The 17,589-nt window shown below is 39.7% G+C and overlaps 1 protein-coding gene across 1 annotated transcript in view; it reads left to right on the forward strand.

Moving 5' to 3' along the window:
• The first annotated feature begins 5,548 nt into the window (after nt 1-5,548).
• Nucleotides 5,549-17,589, forward strand: part of LOC133606772 (pyruvate carboxylase, mitochondrial-like) — an 828,781-nt gene continuing 816,740 nt past the window's right edge. The window contains exon 1 of the mRNA XM_061961089.2: nt 5,549-5,906. Within this exon, the coding sequence (XP_061817073.1) occupies nt 5,905-5,906 (2 nt within the window). The 5' untranslated portion in view covers nt 5,549-5,904. The remainder of the gene's footprint in view (nt 5,907-17,589) is intronic.

Below are 17,589 nucleotides of genomic sequence, written 5' to 3' on the forward strand. Positions count from 1 at the left end.
TGAAAAACTTATTCGGGTTTTTCCATTTAGTGGTCAACTGTACGGAATATGTACTGTACTGTGCAATCTACTTATAAAACTTTCAATCAATCAATCAAAAAGCGTTTTAAAGTACATTTCTAAGTCTTTTTTTAAAGGCACAAAAAACAGGTTGGGTATTGAGAAACTTACATTTATGAATGTAAAATTCAGCCAATAGTATAATGACGTTTGCATAGGTAAAATTCCTTTTTTCCAATTTTTTCTCATGCTGTGGCGTCTGTCAACAGCTTTTTATTTTTAGTTTTTGAATTTTAAAGACCTTTATTTATAAATTGCAACATTTACAAACAGTTGAGAAATAATAATCAAAATAAGTACAAAAACAGTACAAAATTGATTGATTGATTGATTGAGACTTTTATTAGTAGATTGCACAGTACAGTACATATTCCGTACAATTGACCACTAAACATTACCTCCCTGCTTGGCACTCAGCATCAAAGGTTGGAATTGGGGGTTAAATCACCAAAAATGATTCCCGGGCGCAGCCACCGCTGCTGCCCACTGCTCCCCTCACCTCCCAGGGGGTGATCAAGGGTGATGGGTCAAATGCAGAGAATAATTTCGCCACACTAGTGTGTGTGACAATCATTGGTACTTTAACTTAACTTTAACTTACCGGTAAATGGTAACACCCGAATACGTTTTCCATTTTGTTTAAGTCGGAGTCTATGTTAATCAATTCATGGTATAAATATATAGTACAAAACAGTACAAAACAGCGCCAGGGGGTTGTAAACTCAAAGTGATGGATGGATGGAAAAAAAAAAAAAAAAAAAAATATATATATATATATATATATATATATATATATATATACAAAACAAACAAAGTGCAAAACCATAGGCTCACACAAGTTCAGTAAATAATTAAATTTGGAAAACAGCATCATCGTTTTCACAGCTTTTGGGTTGTTAGAGGTATAGAGTGTTTTAAAACATAGAGTTCTAATTCTTTTTTAAAGGCACAAAAAACAGGTCGGGTATTGAGAAACTTACATTTATGAATATAAAACTTAGCAAATAGTATAATGAGGTTTGCATGGATAAAATTCCTTTTTTTTCATTTATTTAAAACATTTTGTAAACTTTTTTTTAAAACCTTTATTTATGAATTTCAACATTAACAAACAGTCGAGAAACAATAATCAAAATAAGTACAAAAACAGTACAAACAGTACAAAACAGCGCCAGGGGGTTGTAAATTCAAAGTAACTAAAATAGTGGAGATGTCCGATAATATCGGACGATAAATGCGCTAAAATGTAATATCGGAAATTATCGGAATCGTTTTTTTAAATTATCGGTACGTTTTTATTTTATTTTTTTTATTTTTTATTAAACCAACATAAAAAACACAAGATACACTTATAATTAGTGCACCAACCCAAAAAAACTCCCTCCCCCATTTACACTCCATCCATCCATCCATTTTCTACCGCTTATTCCCTTCGGGGTCGCGGGAGCCTATCTCAGCTACAATCGGGCGGAAGGCGGGGTACACCCTGGACAAGTCGCCACCTCATCACAGGGCCAACACAGATAGACAGACAACATTCACACTCACATTCACACACTAGGGCCAATTTAGTGTTGCCAATCAACCTATCCCCAGGTGCATGTCTTTGGAGGTGGGAGGAAGCCGGAGTACCCGGAGGGAACCCACGCAGTCACGGGGAGAACATGCAAACTCCACACAGAAAGATCCCGAGGCCGGGATTGAACTCACGACTACTCAGGACCTTCGTATTGTGAGGCAGACGCACTAACCCTTCTTCCACCGTGCTGCTCCCATTTACACTCATTCACACTCATTCACACAAAAGGGTTGTTTCTTTCTGTTATTAATATTCTGGTTCCTACATTATATATCAATATATATCAATACAGTCTGCAAGGGATACAGTCCGTAAGCACACATGATTGTGCGTGCTGCTGGTCCACTAATAGTTCTAAACTTTAACAGTTCATTTGACTCATTTTCATTAATTACTAGTTTCTATGTAACTGTTTTCATATTGTTTTACTTTCTTTTTTATTCAAGAAAATGTTTTTAATTTATTTATCTTATTTTATACATTTAAAAAAAAAGTACCTTATCTTCACCATACCTGGTTGTCCAAATTAGGCATAATAATGTGTTAATTCCATGACTGCATATATCGGTTGATATTGCTATCGGTAATTAAAGAGTTGGACATTATCGGAATATCAGGTATCGGCAAAAAGCCATTATCGGACATCCCTATAAAAGAGAATGCAAATATATATATATATATATATATATATATATATATATATATATATATATATATATATATATATATATATATATATATATATATATTAAGAACATAGCATCATCGTTTTCACAGCTTTTTGGTTGTTCGAGGTAGAGAGTGTTTTAATGTAGAGTTCTAAATCTTTTTTTTAAGGCACAAAAAACAGGTCGGGTATTGAGAAACTTACATTTATGAATATACAACTCAGCCAATAGTATAATTCAGAGGTGGGACCAAGTCATTGCTTTGCAAGTCATAAGTAAGTCTCAAGTCTTTGCCCTCAAGTCTCGAGTCAAGTCCCGAGTCAAGACAGGGCAAGTCCGAGTCAAGTCCAAAGTCAAGACTGGAAAGTCCCAAGTCAAGTCCCAAGTCCTGCATTTTGAGTTTTAAGTCCTTTCAAGTCATTTAACCACAGACTAATATATTTACACAGATTGTGTATGCTTTTAAAACGCTGTATTTATTTATTAAAACAAGTGCATTTGAAATTGCAGGGAAAAAGATAGTGCTGACATTGCACTTCAAAATAGCACTATTAACCAGTCATTTTAAACATGTAATTTATTCCTTTACAGAATAAACACATTTGAAAAAAACAAGTGCAACTGTACTTATTTGCACAAAAGTGTTAACATTGTATTTCAATGGCATATTGCATTGTAACTAGTTCCACAGCAGTTTCTATCCTGTTCTTACCTTATCTCATTGATCTCATCTCATACTGTATGTGTGTTGATGTGTGCGTACACATGAAAAACATAACAAATAAATGAACATAACAATGAACAGAGTTGTACTTTTTATATGTCAGGGCCCTATGCAATATGTACACATATTCTTAATATAGTATACATTTTAACTGACCTTTATTTGACTATGTTTGTCTTTTTGTAGGTGGCTAAAATACATGGTGCTGCTGACCACTGTCTAACGTTACGTTACTGTGTGTGATACATTGACTAACGTAATGTTACTGTGTGTGATACATTGACTAACGTTACGTTACTGTGTGTGATACATTGACTAACGTAACGTTATGTATAGGTACCTCATGCAACCCTGCTTAAAAAAAAATCACTTGACAAAAAGTATGAATAAGGTAGCAAACTGCAGTGGACGCAACAGATTGCAGTGTTTGCAATGACGTTATAACCATAGATATCTTATAAGTAGACGCAGCATTGGTTGCTGTGACGTGAGCAATTTGGCCGCCATCTTGAAGTGCTGATAAGGAGCCGGCGAGCAGCCTGAACTGACAGTTGACAGGTAGAAAACAAAGATGCTGGTGTTCAGCGTTTTCCTGCTCAAATGAGCGGACTGTTAAAAATAGGAATCGGGGGATTACTTTTCACAAGTAAGATTTAACATTAACGTACTATTGGTTGTATTTTATGAAAATAATATTACCACAGAGTTGAGAAGGATCAAAGATCTTCAATATTTGTATGTGAAAATCACAAAGAAATCTTCTGGGGGAGGATGACGCCTCTACAGGGGTTTGGTTTACAAACTTTCAGCCCCACCTAAAACAAAATTCACCAGCCGCCACTGATTATGATGCATTCTCATTTTAGGCAAAGTATAAGACAATACTTTCTTAACAGTATAATTGTAACCAGGAATAAGTCTTCAAGTAACAATATTCAAATACTAACATTGTTGGGTAAAACAGAATTTGGTTTTATTCTGAATCCAGTGAAACAGATTGGTGGTTTTAGCTGATATGAAGACTTCCAGGTGTTTATATATGTTTAAGTATTTGGCAGATGCTTTTATCCAAAGCGACTTACATAAAATAATACATATAAAACAATCACTGCAAACATTATCATTTAAGGGAAGAATGCAATAGAAAATATCAATACAAAGTGTCAAGACAGAATAAACTCTCTGCTGCTGCAGCAACAGAGATACAGTCTATAGGTCCCTAAGATATCTAATGTATTCATACATTGTTTATGTAGGATACACGCATATGTATATATAACCTAATCATATTGTTTCTTCAATTTAAAAATAGTTTACCGTTTTTTTCCCCTTCTCTGGGATTATATTCCCAGTTTTGATCTCGGACGTCTGGTCACTTATAGCGTATAAGAATATTATATTACTGTTAAGCAAACTATGAATAATAAAACACGCCAAAACATGTGTCTGTTATAATCGCTACACGTATGACAAAAAAGCGCGTGAAAATCAGTGGTATTCAGTGAGGTAAGATGAATTAAATGCGCTGACAGTTCATTGCTCCTGCCAAATGAATTGCACTGAGTGGAGCAGATCACCACTCCAAGATGGCGGCCACGCGTCTCGTCTGCGCCAGTAGGCAGTAGCGGTCGATGCTGCGTCTACTTATAAGATGTCTATGGTTATAACGTTAGCAGTGAGTTTGCAGCCTCACTGATTTAACTACACAGCAAATAAAAGTCACGTTACTTAGCCAATAAACGTTATCTTACATTCAAAACTTACCCTTCTTTGTGCAACTTCAAATGTCGAACGAAGTTGGAATTAAGTTGTTGCGTCTCCGTCTGTAATATTCGAACTGCGTGATTTGCATTCGGCAATTCTTTTTTTGTTGACCAAGTCGTAGTTTTTATACCCGAACGAAACCAACTTTGGCATAATTGTTTCTCACTGGCACGTTGTTGGACAACTCATTTGTTGTCCTGCAATTTGATTGGATGAATGCTGCGTGATGAAAACAACGTAGATCTACTTTGATTGGCTGTTGTACTGAGAGCACACACGCTGACAGGAACAACACGCTGATAGACAGACGGAGAAAATGAAAAATACGGAGCGCTCCCAAATAACTTTTTAAGCTTTGGATTTTGGGGAAAGTGGCAAGTCGTGGCAAGTCATGTCAAGTCAAAAGGATCAAGTCCAAGTGAAGTCACAAGTCATTGATGTTAAAGTCTAAGTCGAGTTGCAAGTCTCTTTACATTTTGTCAAGTCGAGTCTAAAGTCATCAAATTCATGACTCGAGTCTGACTCGAGTCCAAGTCATGTGACTCGAGTCCACACCTCTGGTATAATTAGGTTTGCTAAGGACAAAATTCCTTTTCCAATTTTTGCTCATGCTGTGACGTCAGTCAACAGTTTTGGGCCCCATTTCGAAAACCTCGCGCTGGTAATGTGACGTCACGTCCTTCTATCCCGCGATTGGCTGAGAATCCCGGGGGGCGGGGTCTAAGATTGCGTCACAACCGAGGAAGAGTGTGGGGGGGATTATGCAGGGAGGCGCACTAGCACACGCATACAAGCACACTTTATAGCCACATTACGGAGCTGCTAGCTAACTTAGTAGCACACACACTTTATATCCGCCTTACGGAAGTGCTAGCTGGTACCCTCGCACGTTAGCCGCACGCCTCGGAGCCGCAGCGTGTTTGACAGCTACGTCCTCAACTTACCCTCTTGCGCATATAAATACACACACACAAACTCCCCGAGCGCCCTCTTCTTCTTCTTCTTCTCCCTCCTCCTGCAAGCCAGCGTGGACCAACCCAAACAAACATTCTTCAGCAGTCGACCGGTAACACTCGGTGTCCTGTTACCTGACAGCGGCTCTGCACGACATGTGAGTACTGCCGGACAGCGTGAGTCTCTCCGTGTGTCACCTCCTGGCAAATGTTATGTTTGACAAACAATAGTTTTCTTCATGCCTGATTAACTGTATTGCAGGCCTCGAATTGTAACTTTTTAAGGTCAATGCAAAAGTGTTGCTTTTAATGGAGTGCTCATATTTTAGGACAGTGTTTTTCAACCACTGTGCCGTGAAATACAGTCTGGTGTGCCGTGGGAGTATGGCTGGGCGATATGGCCTTATTTAAAAATATCGCGATATTTTAAGGCCATATCGCGATACACGATATATATCTCGATGTTTTGCCTTAGCCTTGAATGAACACTTGATGCATATAATCACAGCAGTATGATGATTCTGTGTGTCTACATTAGAGATGTCCGATATTATCGGCGATAAATGCGTTAAAATGTAATATCGGAAATTATCGGTATCGTTTTTTTTATTATCGGTATGTTTAAAAAAAAAAAAAAATGTTAGTTATTTTTTGAATTAAATCAACATAAAAAACACAAGATACACTTACAATTAGTGCACCAACCCATAAAACCTCCCTCCCCCAATCACACTCATTCACACAAAAGGGTTGTTTCTTTCTGTTATTAATATTCTGGTTCCTACATTATATATCAATATATATCAATACAGTCTGCAAGGGATACAGTCCGTAAGCACACATGATTGTGTGTGCTGCTGGTCCACTAATAGTACTAACCTTTAACAGTTAATTTTACTAATTACTAGTTTCTATGCAACTGTTTTTATATTGTTTTACTTTTTTTTTTATTCAAGAAAAATGTTTTTAATTTATTTATCTTATTTTATTAATTAAAAAAAAAAAGTACCTTATCTTCACCATACCTGGTTGTCCAAATTAGGCATAATAATTTGGGCAGCACGGTGGAAGCGGGGTTAGTGCGTCTGCCTCACAATACGAAGGTCCTGAGTAGTCCTGGGTTCAATCCCGGGCTCAGGATCTTTCTGTGTGGAGTTTGCATGTTCTCCCCGTGACAATATAAAAACAGTTACATAGAAACTAGTAATTAATGAAAATGAGTAAAATTATCTGTTAAAGGTTACCGTATTTTCCGCACTATAAGGCGCACCGGATTATTAGCCGCACCTTCTATGAATTACATATTTCATAATTTTGTCCACCAATAAGCCGCCCCGGACTATAAGCCGCGCCTACGCTGCGCTAAAGTGAATGTCAAAAAAACGCTGCGCTAAAGTGAATGTCAAAAAAACAGTCAGATAGTTCAGTCAAACTTTAATAATATATTGAAAACCAGCGTTCTAACAACTCTGTCCCAAAATGTACGCAAATGTGCAATCACAAACATAGTAAAATTCAAAATGGTGTAGAGCAATGAATAGCAACATAATGTTGCTCGAACGTTAATGTCACAACACACAAAATAAACATAGCGCTCACCTTCTGAAGTTATTCTTCATTCGTAAATCCTTCGAATTCTTCGTCTTCGGTGTCCGAATTGAAAAGTTGCGCAAGCGTGGGATCCAAAAATGGCCGGCTCCGCCTCGTCGAAGTCATCGGATTCAGTGTCGCTGTTGTTGTGCAGCAGTTCTGTGAATCCTGCCTTCCGGAAAGCTCGGACCACAGTTGTGACCGAAACTATCTGCCCAGGCATTTACGATCCACTGGCAGATGTTGGCGTATGTCGACCGGCGCTATCTGCCCGTCTTAGTGAAGGTGTGTTCGCCTTCGGAGCTGTGTGAAAAAAGCCACCCGGCCTCTTCGCGTAAACTTCCCTTAACCACTCGCTCATCTTTTCTTCATCCATCCATCCCTTCGAGTTAGCTTTTATGATGACGCCGGCTGGAAAGGTCTCTTTTGGCAAGGTCTTCCTTTTGAATATCATCATGGGTGGAAGTTAGCATGGCAAGCTAGAACCACAGTGAAGGATGACTTCTCATTCCCTGTGGTGCGAATATTCACCGTACGTGCTCCCGTTCCACAGTGCGGTTCACAGGAATATCAGCTGTGAAATACGGTAGTAATCCGTGTGCGGATGGAGAGATTGCGTCTTTTTATGAACCGGATCGCTTAGTAGGAGCCATTTTGTGGTCTTTACAGATGTAAACAGGAAATGAAACGTACGGTGATATCCGCGCGTTTTTTCTTCTTCTTCCGGGGGCGGGTGAAGCGCTTCCTGTTCTATGGGGGCGGGTGCTTTCCTTGGCGGTTGCTTGCGTAGAAGAAGAAGCGCTTCCTGTTCTACCGGGAAAAAAGATGGCGGCTGTTTACCGAAGTTGCGAGACCGAAACTTTATGAAAATGAATCGTAATAAAGCGCACCGGGTTATAAGGCGCACTGTCAGCTTTTGAGAAAAATTGTGGTTTTTAGGTGCGCCTTATAGTGCGGAAAATACGGTAGTACTATTAGTGGACCAATATAAAAACAGTTACATAGAAACTAGTGATTAATGAAAATGAGTAAAATTAACTGTTAAAGGTTAGTACTATTAGTGGACCAGCAGCACGCACAATCATGTGTGCTTACGGACTGTATCCCTTGCAGACTGTATTGATATATATTGATATATAATGTAGGAACCAGAATATTAATAACAGAAAGAAACAACCCTTTTGTGTGAATGAGTGTAAATGGGGGCAGCACGGTGGAAGAAGGGTTAGTGCGTCTGCCTCACAATACGAAGGTCCTGAGTAGTCGTGAGTTCAATCTCGGCCTCGGGATCTTTCTGTGTGGAGTTTGCATGTTCTCCCCGTGACTGCGTGGGTTCCCTCCGGGTACTCCGGCTTCCTCCCACCTCCAAAGACATGCACCTGGGGATAGGTTGATTGGCAACACTAAATTGGCCCTAGTGTGTGAATGTGAGTGTGAATATTGTCTGTCTATCTGTGTTGGCCCTGCGATGAGCTGGCGACTTGTCCAGGGTGTACGCCGCCTTCCGCCCGATTGTAGCTGAGATAGGCTCCAGCGACTCCGAAGGGAATAAGCGGTAGAAAACAGATGGATGGAATGTTAATTCCACGACTGCATATATCGGTTGATATCAGTTTCGGTTGATATCGGTATCAGTAATTAAAGAGTTGGACAATATCGGATATCGGCAAAAAGCCATTATCGGACATCCCTAGTCTACATTAAAACATTCTTGTTCATACTGCATTAATATATGCTACTTTAAAACTTTTATGCAGAGAAGGAAATCACAATAAAAAAAATCACTATTTTTTTCATACGGTGTTGATCTGGAAATGTTTGCCTCTGCATTTTGATGGTGTGGGCGTGTGGCACCGAACGGAGATAATGAAACTGACATGCGCAGTAAGCACTCTTCATTCTCTAGCTAGTGTGTGTGTGTGACAATCATTGGTACTTTAACTTTAATAAGTGACTTTTCAAATTATGCTACATATTAGCAGTAATGCTACTTTTTATAGCAACACTTTCGCACCACACTTGACAAATTACGGTTGTCTGTTCGACATATTCCCACTTGAAGCCAAACCACCGCCAGACGATGGACCCCCTGCTGTTTTTTGGGGGAATTAATTATTCCTTCATTTGTTACCAGATTTGCACCTTCTTTCTCTCGTATTACCGCTAGCATCACAGCTAACATTAGCCATGCTGCTACCTCTCTGCTTAGCAAGGGCGTATACGTACAGTATGTGACGTATGTCGTGACAGTATGTGACGTGTGTAGAAGCTGCGCTTGCTGTCTGTGAGAAGGAGAGACAGGAAATAGCGAGGAGAACCTGTAGTGTAATGTCCGCAGCTAAAAGCAACTGCGTGAGAACGCATACTCGAATATTACGATCTTGTCATTTTCTATACCGCACAGGGTTAAAAATATTTTTTGCAAATCAGTAATTTTTTATTTTTTTACCGATATCCGATATTCCGATATTGTCCAACTCTTAATTACCGATTGCGATATCAACCGATACCGATATGCAGTATACAGTCGTGGAATTAACACATTATTATGCATAATTTTGTTGTGATACCCCGCTGGATGCATTAAACAATGTAACAAGGTTTTCCAAAATAAATGAACTCAAGTTATGGGAAAAAAATGCCAACATTGTACTGCCATATTTATTATTATTTCTAATATGAAGTAGTGTAAAGTTCTTACTTATATTTGTCAGTAAACTCGCCATGAAAGCGCTAAAACATACCGGTGCAGTGAGTTTACAATATTCACTCAAGGAACTTTAGTTATTAGAGAGTTCCGGTCGGATGGTTTTTCATGGGACACATTTCCGGCGTTGTTGTTGCACTAATGAACCACGGATGAGAAGATGCTGCTCCGTTATTGATGTAAGTAAAGTCTGAATGTCATTAAAACAGTTAGCGCCATCTTTTGACACTTCTTCCACTCCCGTCCTTGCACGCTACTCCGCTACAACAAAGATGACGGAGAAAAGAGGCTCCTGAAGGTGAGCCATGTAAATAAGACCGCTCACAAAACGGTTCATCCTGAAGCGACTGTCAGAAAGCGACTTGAAAATGATCTGTAAAATATAATCTATGCAACATTCTGACCAAAGAACCACCATTACATGTTATGTAGACCAGTGTTTTTCAACAACTGTGCCGCGGCACACTAGTGTGCCGTGAGATAGAGTCTGGTGTGCCGTGGGAGAATATGTAATTTCGCCTATTTGGGTTAAAAATATTTTTTGCAAACCAGTAATAATAATCTGCAAATGTGCCGTTGTTGAGTGTCGGTGCTGTGTAGAGCTCGACAGAGTAACCATGTAATACTCTTCCATAGCAGTAGGTGGCAGCCGGTAGCTAATTGCTTTGTAGATGTCAGGTAAAAAGGCGTCCGTCTAATGCTTAAACCAAAAATAAACAAAGGCTATGCAAAACGAAACTAATAATAATAACTGGGATTTATATAGCGCTTTTCTAAGTACCCAAAGTCGCTTTACATGTAGAACCCATCAATCATTCACACCTGGTGGTGGTAAGCTACTTTCATAGCCACAGCTGCCCTGGGGTAGACTGACGGAAGCGTGGCTGCAATTTGCGCCAACGGCCCCTCCTACCACCATCTATCATTCATCATTCAATTCACCGGTGTGAGTGGCACCGGGGGCAAAGGGTGAAGTGTCCCGCCCAAGGACACAACGGCAGCGTTTTTTGTTTTTTTTTGGATGGTAAGAGGCGAGGAGCGAACCTGCAACCCTCAGGTTTCTGGCACGGTTGCTCTACCCACTACGCCATGCCGCCCCTACAACTAAAACTGAACTGGTTGCAAAATAAACAAAAACAGAATGCTGGAAGACAGCAAAGACTTACAGCGTGTGGAGCAGACGGCGTCCACAAATTACATCCAAACATGACATGACAATCAACAATGTACAGGAGACATGAAACTTCTCCAGGAAAATACCAACAAAACAGGAAAACCCACCAAAATAAGAGCGCAAGACAAGAACTAAAACACTACACACAGGAAGACACCAAAAAACCCCAAATAAGTCACAGCGTGATGTGACAGTACTTTGAGACAAGAGCTATAGTCATGCATGGTTGGTTATGGTTTGAATTCTTATCCAAAACTTGCGAGAACAACCTTTTATTGTCAATATCAGCTACTGAGTTGAATGTTTTTATGTTTTCTGCTGGTGGTGTGCCTTTGCATTTTTTCAATGACAAAAATGTGCCTTGGCTCAAAAAAGGTTGAAAAACACTGATGTAGACCACAAGGAGTATTTTACATTTAGAAAAAAAGTAATAATAATTTGACCCCTTTTAATGCGCCTTTTGTATGAAAATAGACCTGACGAGACCCGCTCTATGGCAGTGAGCCTTATAATCGGGTGCGCCCCATAATCCAGGAAAATACTGTAGTTTTCTGCAAATGCCAAGTAAGTCAATGCAAGGGTTAACGCAGCAGCATCCTCTTCTCTTTTGACACGCATAATACAACGCAGCTGATCGGACCTGGGCAACAAAACAATAATATGACCTGTGTCATTTCAAATATATACTGACAAAAATCAGAAATCACTTTATAAAAACAGCCACTTTGCTACTAAATATGTGCCTCTGACGGGATTGTGTTCCTCGCCGTTTAATGTGACTTCTTTTTTCCAACGTCACTGGACAGCTTCTCAACATCGGGCATGTATGACGTAACTTTAATCTTCACGCAGGACTGCAGGCTCCTTATCTGTGAGGCGGGTGCGATATTTGTATCGGATGTAGTTTGTTTGATAATACGTGCTTGCACAGGTATTTGTTTTGTTTGCAACAGCCACCCGCCTGGCACCACGTGTGTGGCAGGCTGACGCGAGCCTTTGTTGACAAAAATGTTGAAATGTAATATTTATTCGGCACATTTTTACAGCATTGGAAAACATTCTTAAAGGGGAACATTATCACAATTTCAGAATGGTTAAAACCATTAAAAATCAGTTCCCAGTGGCTTATTTTATTTTTCGAAGTTTTTTTCAAAATTTTACCCATCACGCAATATCCCTAAAAAAAGCTTCAAAGTGCCTGATTTTAACCATCGTTATATACACCCGTCCATTTTCCTGTGACGTCACATAGTGATGCCAATACAAACAAACATGGCGGATAGAACAGCAAGATATAGCGACATTAGCTCGGATTCAGACTCGGATTTCAGCGGTTTAAGCGATTCAACAGATTACGCATGTATTGAAACGTATGGCTGTAGTGTGGAGGCAGGTAGCGAAAACGAAATTGAAGAAGAAACTGAAGCTATTGAGCCATATCGGTTTGAACCGTATGCAAGCGAAAACGACACGACAGCCAGCGACACGGGAGAAAGCAAGGACGAATTCGGCGATCGCCTTCTAACCAACGATTGGTATGTGTTTGTTTGGCATTAAAGGAAACTAACAACTATGAACTAGGTTTACAGCATATAAAATACATTTGGCAACAACATGCACTTTGAGAGTGCAGACAGCCCATTTCAGGCGCGCTAAGAACATATGTTTTTCCACGATTTCAGCACTCAGGTTAACCATACCTAAATAGACACAAAATACTGCATTACACAAGACTACCCGAATGTACTCGAATGATTGAAAAAAATAAATGTTTTTAAGCTAAATTATTGGTAAACACAGTTTATGTATAATAATTTACGTAAAACCGCGAGTAATGAATAAAGTTTTCATCAATTAATATATTCTGTAGACATACCCTCATCCGCTCTCTTTTCCTGAAAGCTGATCTGTCCATTTTTGGAGTTGATGTCAGCATCTGCTTTGAGTGTCGCAGGATATCCACACATTCTTGCCATCTCTGTCGTAGCATAGCTTTCGTCAGTAAAGTGTGCGGAACAAACGACTGACCATTTCGTCGGCTTTCCCCACAACCTCGTATTTTGAACAAATTTCGTCCAATTTATTGCCACATTTGCATCTTTGGGCCACTGGTGCAACTTGAATCCCTGTTCGTGTTGTTACACCCTCCGACAACACACCGACGAAAGTGAGAAAATGGCGGATTGCTTCCCGATGTGACGTCACGTTGTGACGTCATCGCTCCGAGAGCGAATAATAGAAAGCCGTTTAATTCGCCAAAATTCACCCATTTAGAGTTCGGAAATCGGTTAAAAAAATATATGGTCTTTTTTTCTGCAATATCAAGGTATATATTGACGCTTACATAGGTCTGGTGATAATGTTCCCCTTTAATGTTTGTCATGTTTGTCCTCTTACAGAAACCATATTAAAACAAACAAAAAAATGTTCCCCCCATCTTTTTCCATTTTCATACATTTTTGAATGCCGCTTAAGAGTCGCATGCGAGTTGCCGACCCCGGTATGGACAGTGGATGGATGATTGTTGATTAGTCGTGTTTTGAAGCAACTGAGGCAAAATGATTGCACTGCTAAGGCGCTGTTGATCATCATTGGCATGGAAACCGGTAGGGTTGCACGTTATAGTCGCTATATGATATAAACGATATCAATTGTTTGCCGTGTGCTAATGTAAATGTAAATAATTCAATGTATATACTCTGATGATTATCTTGTGTGATGACTGTATTATGATGTTAGTATATATTTGATAGTATATATCTGTATCATGTATCAACTTAAGTGGACCCCGACTTAAACAAGTTGAAAAACTTATTCGGGTGTTACCATTTAGTGGTCAATTGTACGGAATATGTACTTCACTGTGCAATCTACTACAAATCCCGTTTCCATATGAGTTGGGAAATTGTGTTAGATGTAAATATAAACGGAATACAATGATTTGCAAATCATTTTCAACCCATAATCAGTTGAATATGCTACAAAGACAACATAGTTGATGTTCAAACTGATAAACATTTTTTTTTTTGCAAATAATCATTAACTTTAGAATTTGATGGCAGCAACACGTGACAAAGAAGTTGGGAAAGGTGGCAATAAATACTGATAAAGTTGAGGAATGCTCATCAAACACTTATTTGGAACATCCCACAGGTGAACAGGCAAATTGGGAACAGGTGGGTGCCATGATTGGGTATAAAAGTAGATTCCATGAAATGCTCAGTCATTCACAAACAAGGATGGGGCGAGGGTCACCACTTTGTCAACAAATGCGTGAGCAAATTGTTGAACAGTTTAAGAAAAACCTTTCTCAACCAGCTATTGCAAGGAATTTAGGGATTTCACCATCTACGGTCCGTAATATCATCAAAGGGTTCAGAGAATCTGGAGAAATCACTGCACGTAAGCAGCTAAGCCCGTGACCTTCGATCCCTCAGGCTGTACTGCATTAACAAGCGACATCAGTGTGTAAAGGATATCACCACATGGGCTCAGGAACACTTCAGGAACCCACTGTCAGTGCTAAATCTGTAAGTGCAAGTTAAAACTCTCCTATGCAAGGCGAAAACCGTTTATCAACAACACCCAGAAACGCCGTCTGCTTCGCTGGGCCTGAGCTCATCTACGATGGACTGATACAAAGTGGAAAAGTGTTCTGTGGTCTGACGAGTCCACATTTCAAATTGTTCTTGGAAACTGTGGACGTCGTGTCCTCCGGACCAAAGAGGAAAAGAACCATCCGGATTGTTATAGGCGCAAAGTTGAAAAGCCAGCATCTGTGATGGTATGGGGGTGTATTAGTGCCCAAGACATGGGTAACTTACACACCTGTGAAGGCGCTATTAATGCTGAAAGGTACATATAGGTTTTGGAGCAACATATGTTGCCATCCAAGCAACGTTACCCTGGACGCCCCTGCTTATTTCAGCAAGACAATGCCAAGCCACGTGTTACATCAACGTGGCTTCATAGTAAAAGAATGCGGATACTAGACTAGACTGGCCTGCCTGTAGTCCAGACCTGTCTCCTATTGAAAATGTGTGGCGCATTATGAAGCCTAAAATACCACAACGGAGACCCCCGGACTGTTGAACAACTTAAGCTGTACATCAAGCAAGAATGGGAAAGAATTCCACTTGAGAAGCTTAAAAAATGTGTCTCTTCAGTTCCCAATTGTTTACTGAGTGTTGTTAAAAGGAAAGGCCATGTAACACAGTGGTGAACATGCCCTTTCCCAACTACTTTGGCACGTGTTGCAGCCATGAAAATCTAAGTTAATTATTATTTGCAAAAAAAAAATAAAGTTTATGAGTTTGAACATCATATATCTTGTCTTTGTAGTGCATTCAACTGAATATGGGTTGAAAATGATTTGCAAATCATTGTATTCTGTTTATATTTACATCTAGCACAATTTCCCAACTCATATGGAAACGGGGTTTGTAATAAAAGTTTCAATCAATCAATCAATCAGTGCTTGGAAGCAGCGGCCACTCTCTCACTGAACTTGAAATTTACTCCAGATTAGAGTTGAGAGATTCTTCAGTATATAATTTCAGGAGCGCGACCACCGCTGCTGATCACTGCTCCCTTCACCTCCCAGGGGTCAACTGCAGAGGATAATTTAACTACACCTAGTGTATGTGTGTGTTACTATCAGTGGTTAACTTAACTTAATATCTTGTATGAATGAAAAAGTTGGCAACAAAGAACCTTTGAAGATTTTGAGGTATTTGAAATTGTATAGGGCAGCACGGTGACACAGGGGTTAGTGCATGTGTCTCACAATACTACCTGAGTAGTCCTGAGTTCAATCCCAGGCTCCAGATCTTTCTGTGTGGAGTTTGCATGTTCTCCTCGTGACTGCGTGGCTTCCCTCCGGGTACTCCGGCTTCCTCCCAACGCCAAAAACATGCACCTGGGGATAGGTTGATTGGCAACACTAAAATTGGCCCTAGGGTGTGAGTGTGAATGTTGTCTGTCTGTCTGGGCGGTATAGCTCGGTTGGTAGAGTGGCTGTGCCATCAACCTGAGGATTGCAGGTTCGATTCCCGCTTCCGCCATCCTATAGTCACTGCCGTTGTGTCCTTGAGCAAGACACTTTACCCACCTGCTCCCAGTGCCACCCACACTGGTTTAAATGTAACTTAGATATTGGGTTTTCACTATGTAAAGCGCTTTGAGTCACTAGAGAAAAGCGCTATATAAGTATAATTCACTTCACTTCACTTCTATCTGTGTTGGCCCTGTGATGAGGGGGCGACTTGTCCAGGGTGTACCCCGCCTTCCGCCTGAATGTAGCTGAGATAGGCTCCAGCACCCCCCGCGACCCCAAAAGGGACAAGCGCTAGAAAATGGATGGATGAAATTGTATACATTTGGCCGACGATAAAAGTTTTAATAATATCGTTGTATCGTGATAATGCATTTTGATAACGCATTCTAATCGTGTCCCTCAAATTTGACAGTAACAAGCGAATGGACGTATCCTAAATGCATTGCATTTAAAGGATACTTCCTCATTCTAAATGCATAGCATTTTCGCTAGCGGCTAATGCCCCTCCACAGTGCAAAGCCACTTCTAAGTTAGTAATCCTTGCCTCCATGCTGGCAAATAAAATATGTTTTTTACAAGCATCATCACTAGCCATTTAGCTAGAGCCCTTGAATGTAAACAGAGGTGGGTGGGTTGAAACAAATATAACGATACCAGGTCTAGTATCAATAAAATGGTCAATAGTATAGGGGTTAGAGCAATACTTAAAAAATTTTTTTTTACGAAAAAGGCTTTTGTTTTTTTTGTTATTGCTTAAAAAAACTCTTCAAGGGAAAAAATCAAATTATTCAAAACAGAGCCAATAGTAGGAAATGAAAATATTGAATTGATATTGTTACACCCCGTCCTGTGTTTTTGTTTGATTATAATTGTGATAAAAATGTAATCACCCACTGATCTTGAAATGTTTAAGTATCCGCATGTGTAAGACCAATACTGCCCCTGTAACTGATTGGTATTGGATCGATACCCCAAATTTGTAGTTTTGCTCATAACTCATGTGATGTAGTCAAACAGCAGAATACTAGTCGGTAAGTGCTTATTACATTTTAACAAAATTAGAGATAGAAACACGTTGGAACATAATTTAACCAGATATTAACAGTAACATTTAGCAAGTAGATTAATAACAATTTCAATTTCGTTGTGGCTTGTGCAGCCCTTTGAGACATTCGTGATTTAGGGCTATATAAGTAAACATTGATTGATTGATTGAAGAAAATAATACAACTGAAAATGACGCAATAGTTTACAACAGGGGTGTCAAACTCAAATACAGAGTGGGCCAAAATTTAAAACTGAACAAAGCCGCGG

The sequence above is a fragment of the Nerophis lumbriciformis genome, linkage group LG05 (genome assembly GCF_033978685.3).
Source record: "Nerophis lumbriciformis linkage group LG05, RoL_Nlum_v2.1, whole genome shotgun sequence".
In the NCBI taxonomy this organism is placed as follows: domain Eukaryota; kingdom Metazoa; phylum Chordata; class Actinopteri; order Syngnathiformes; family Syngnathidae; genus Nerophis; species Nerophis lumbriciformis.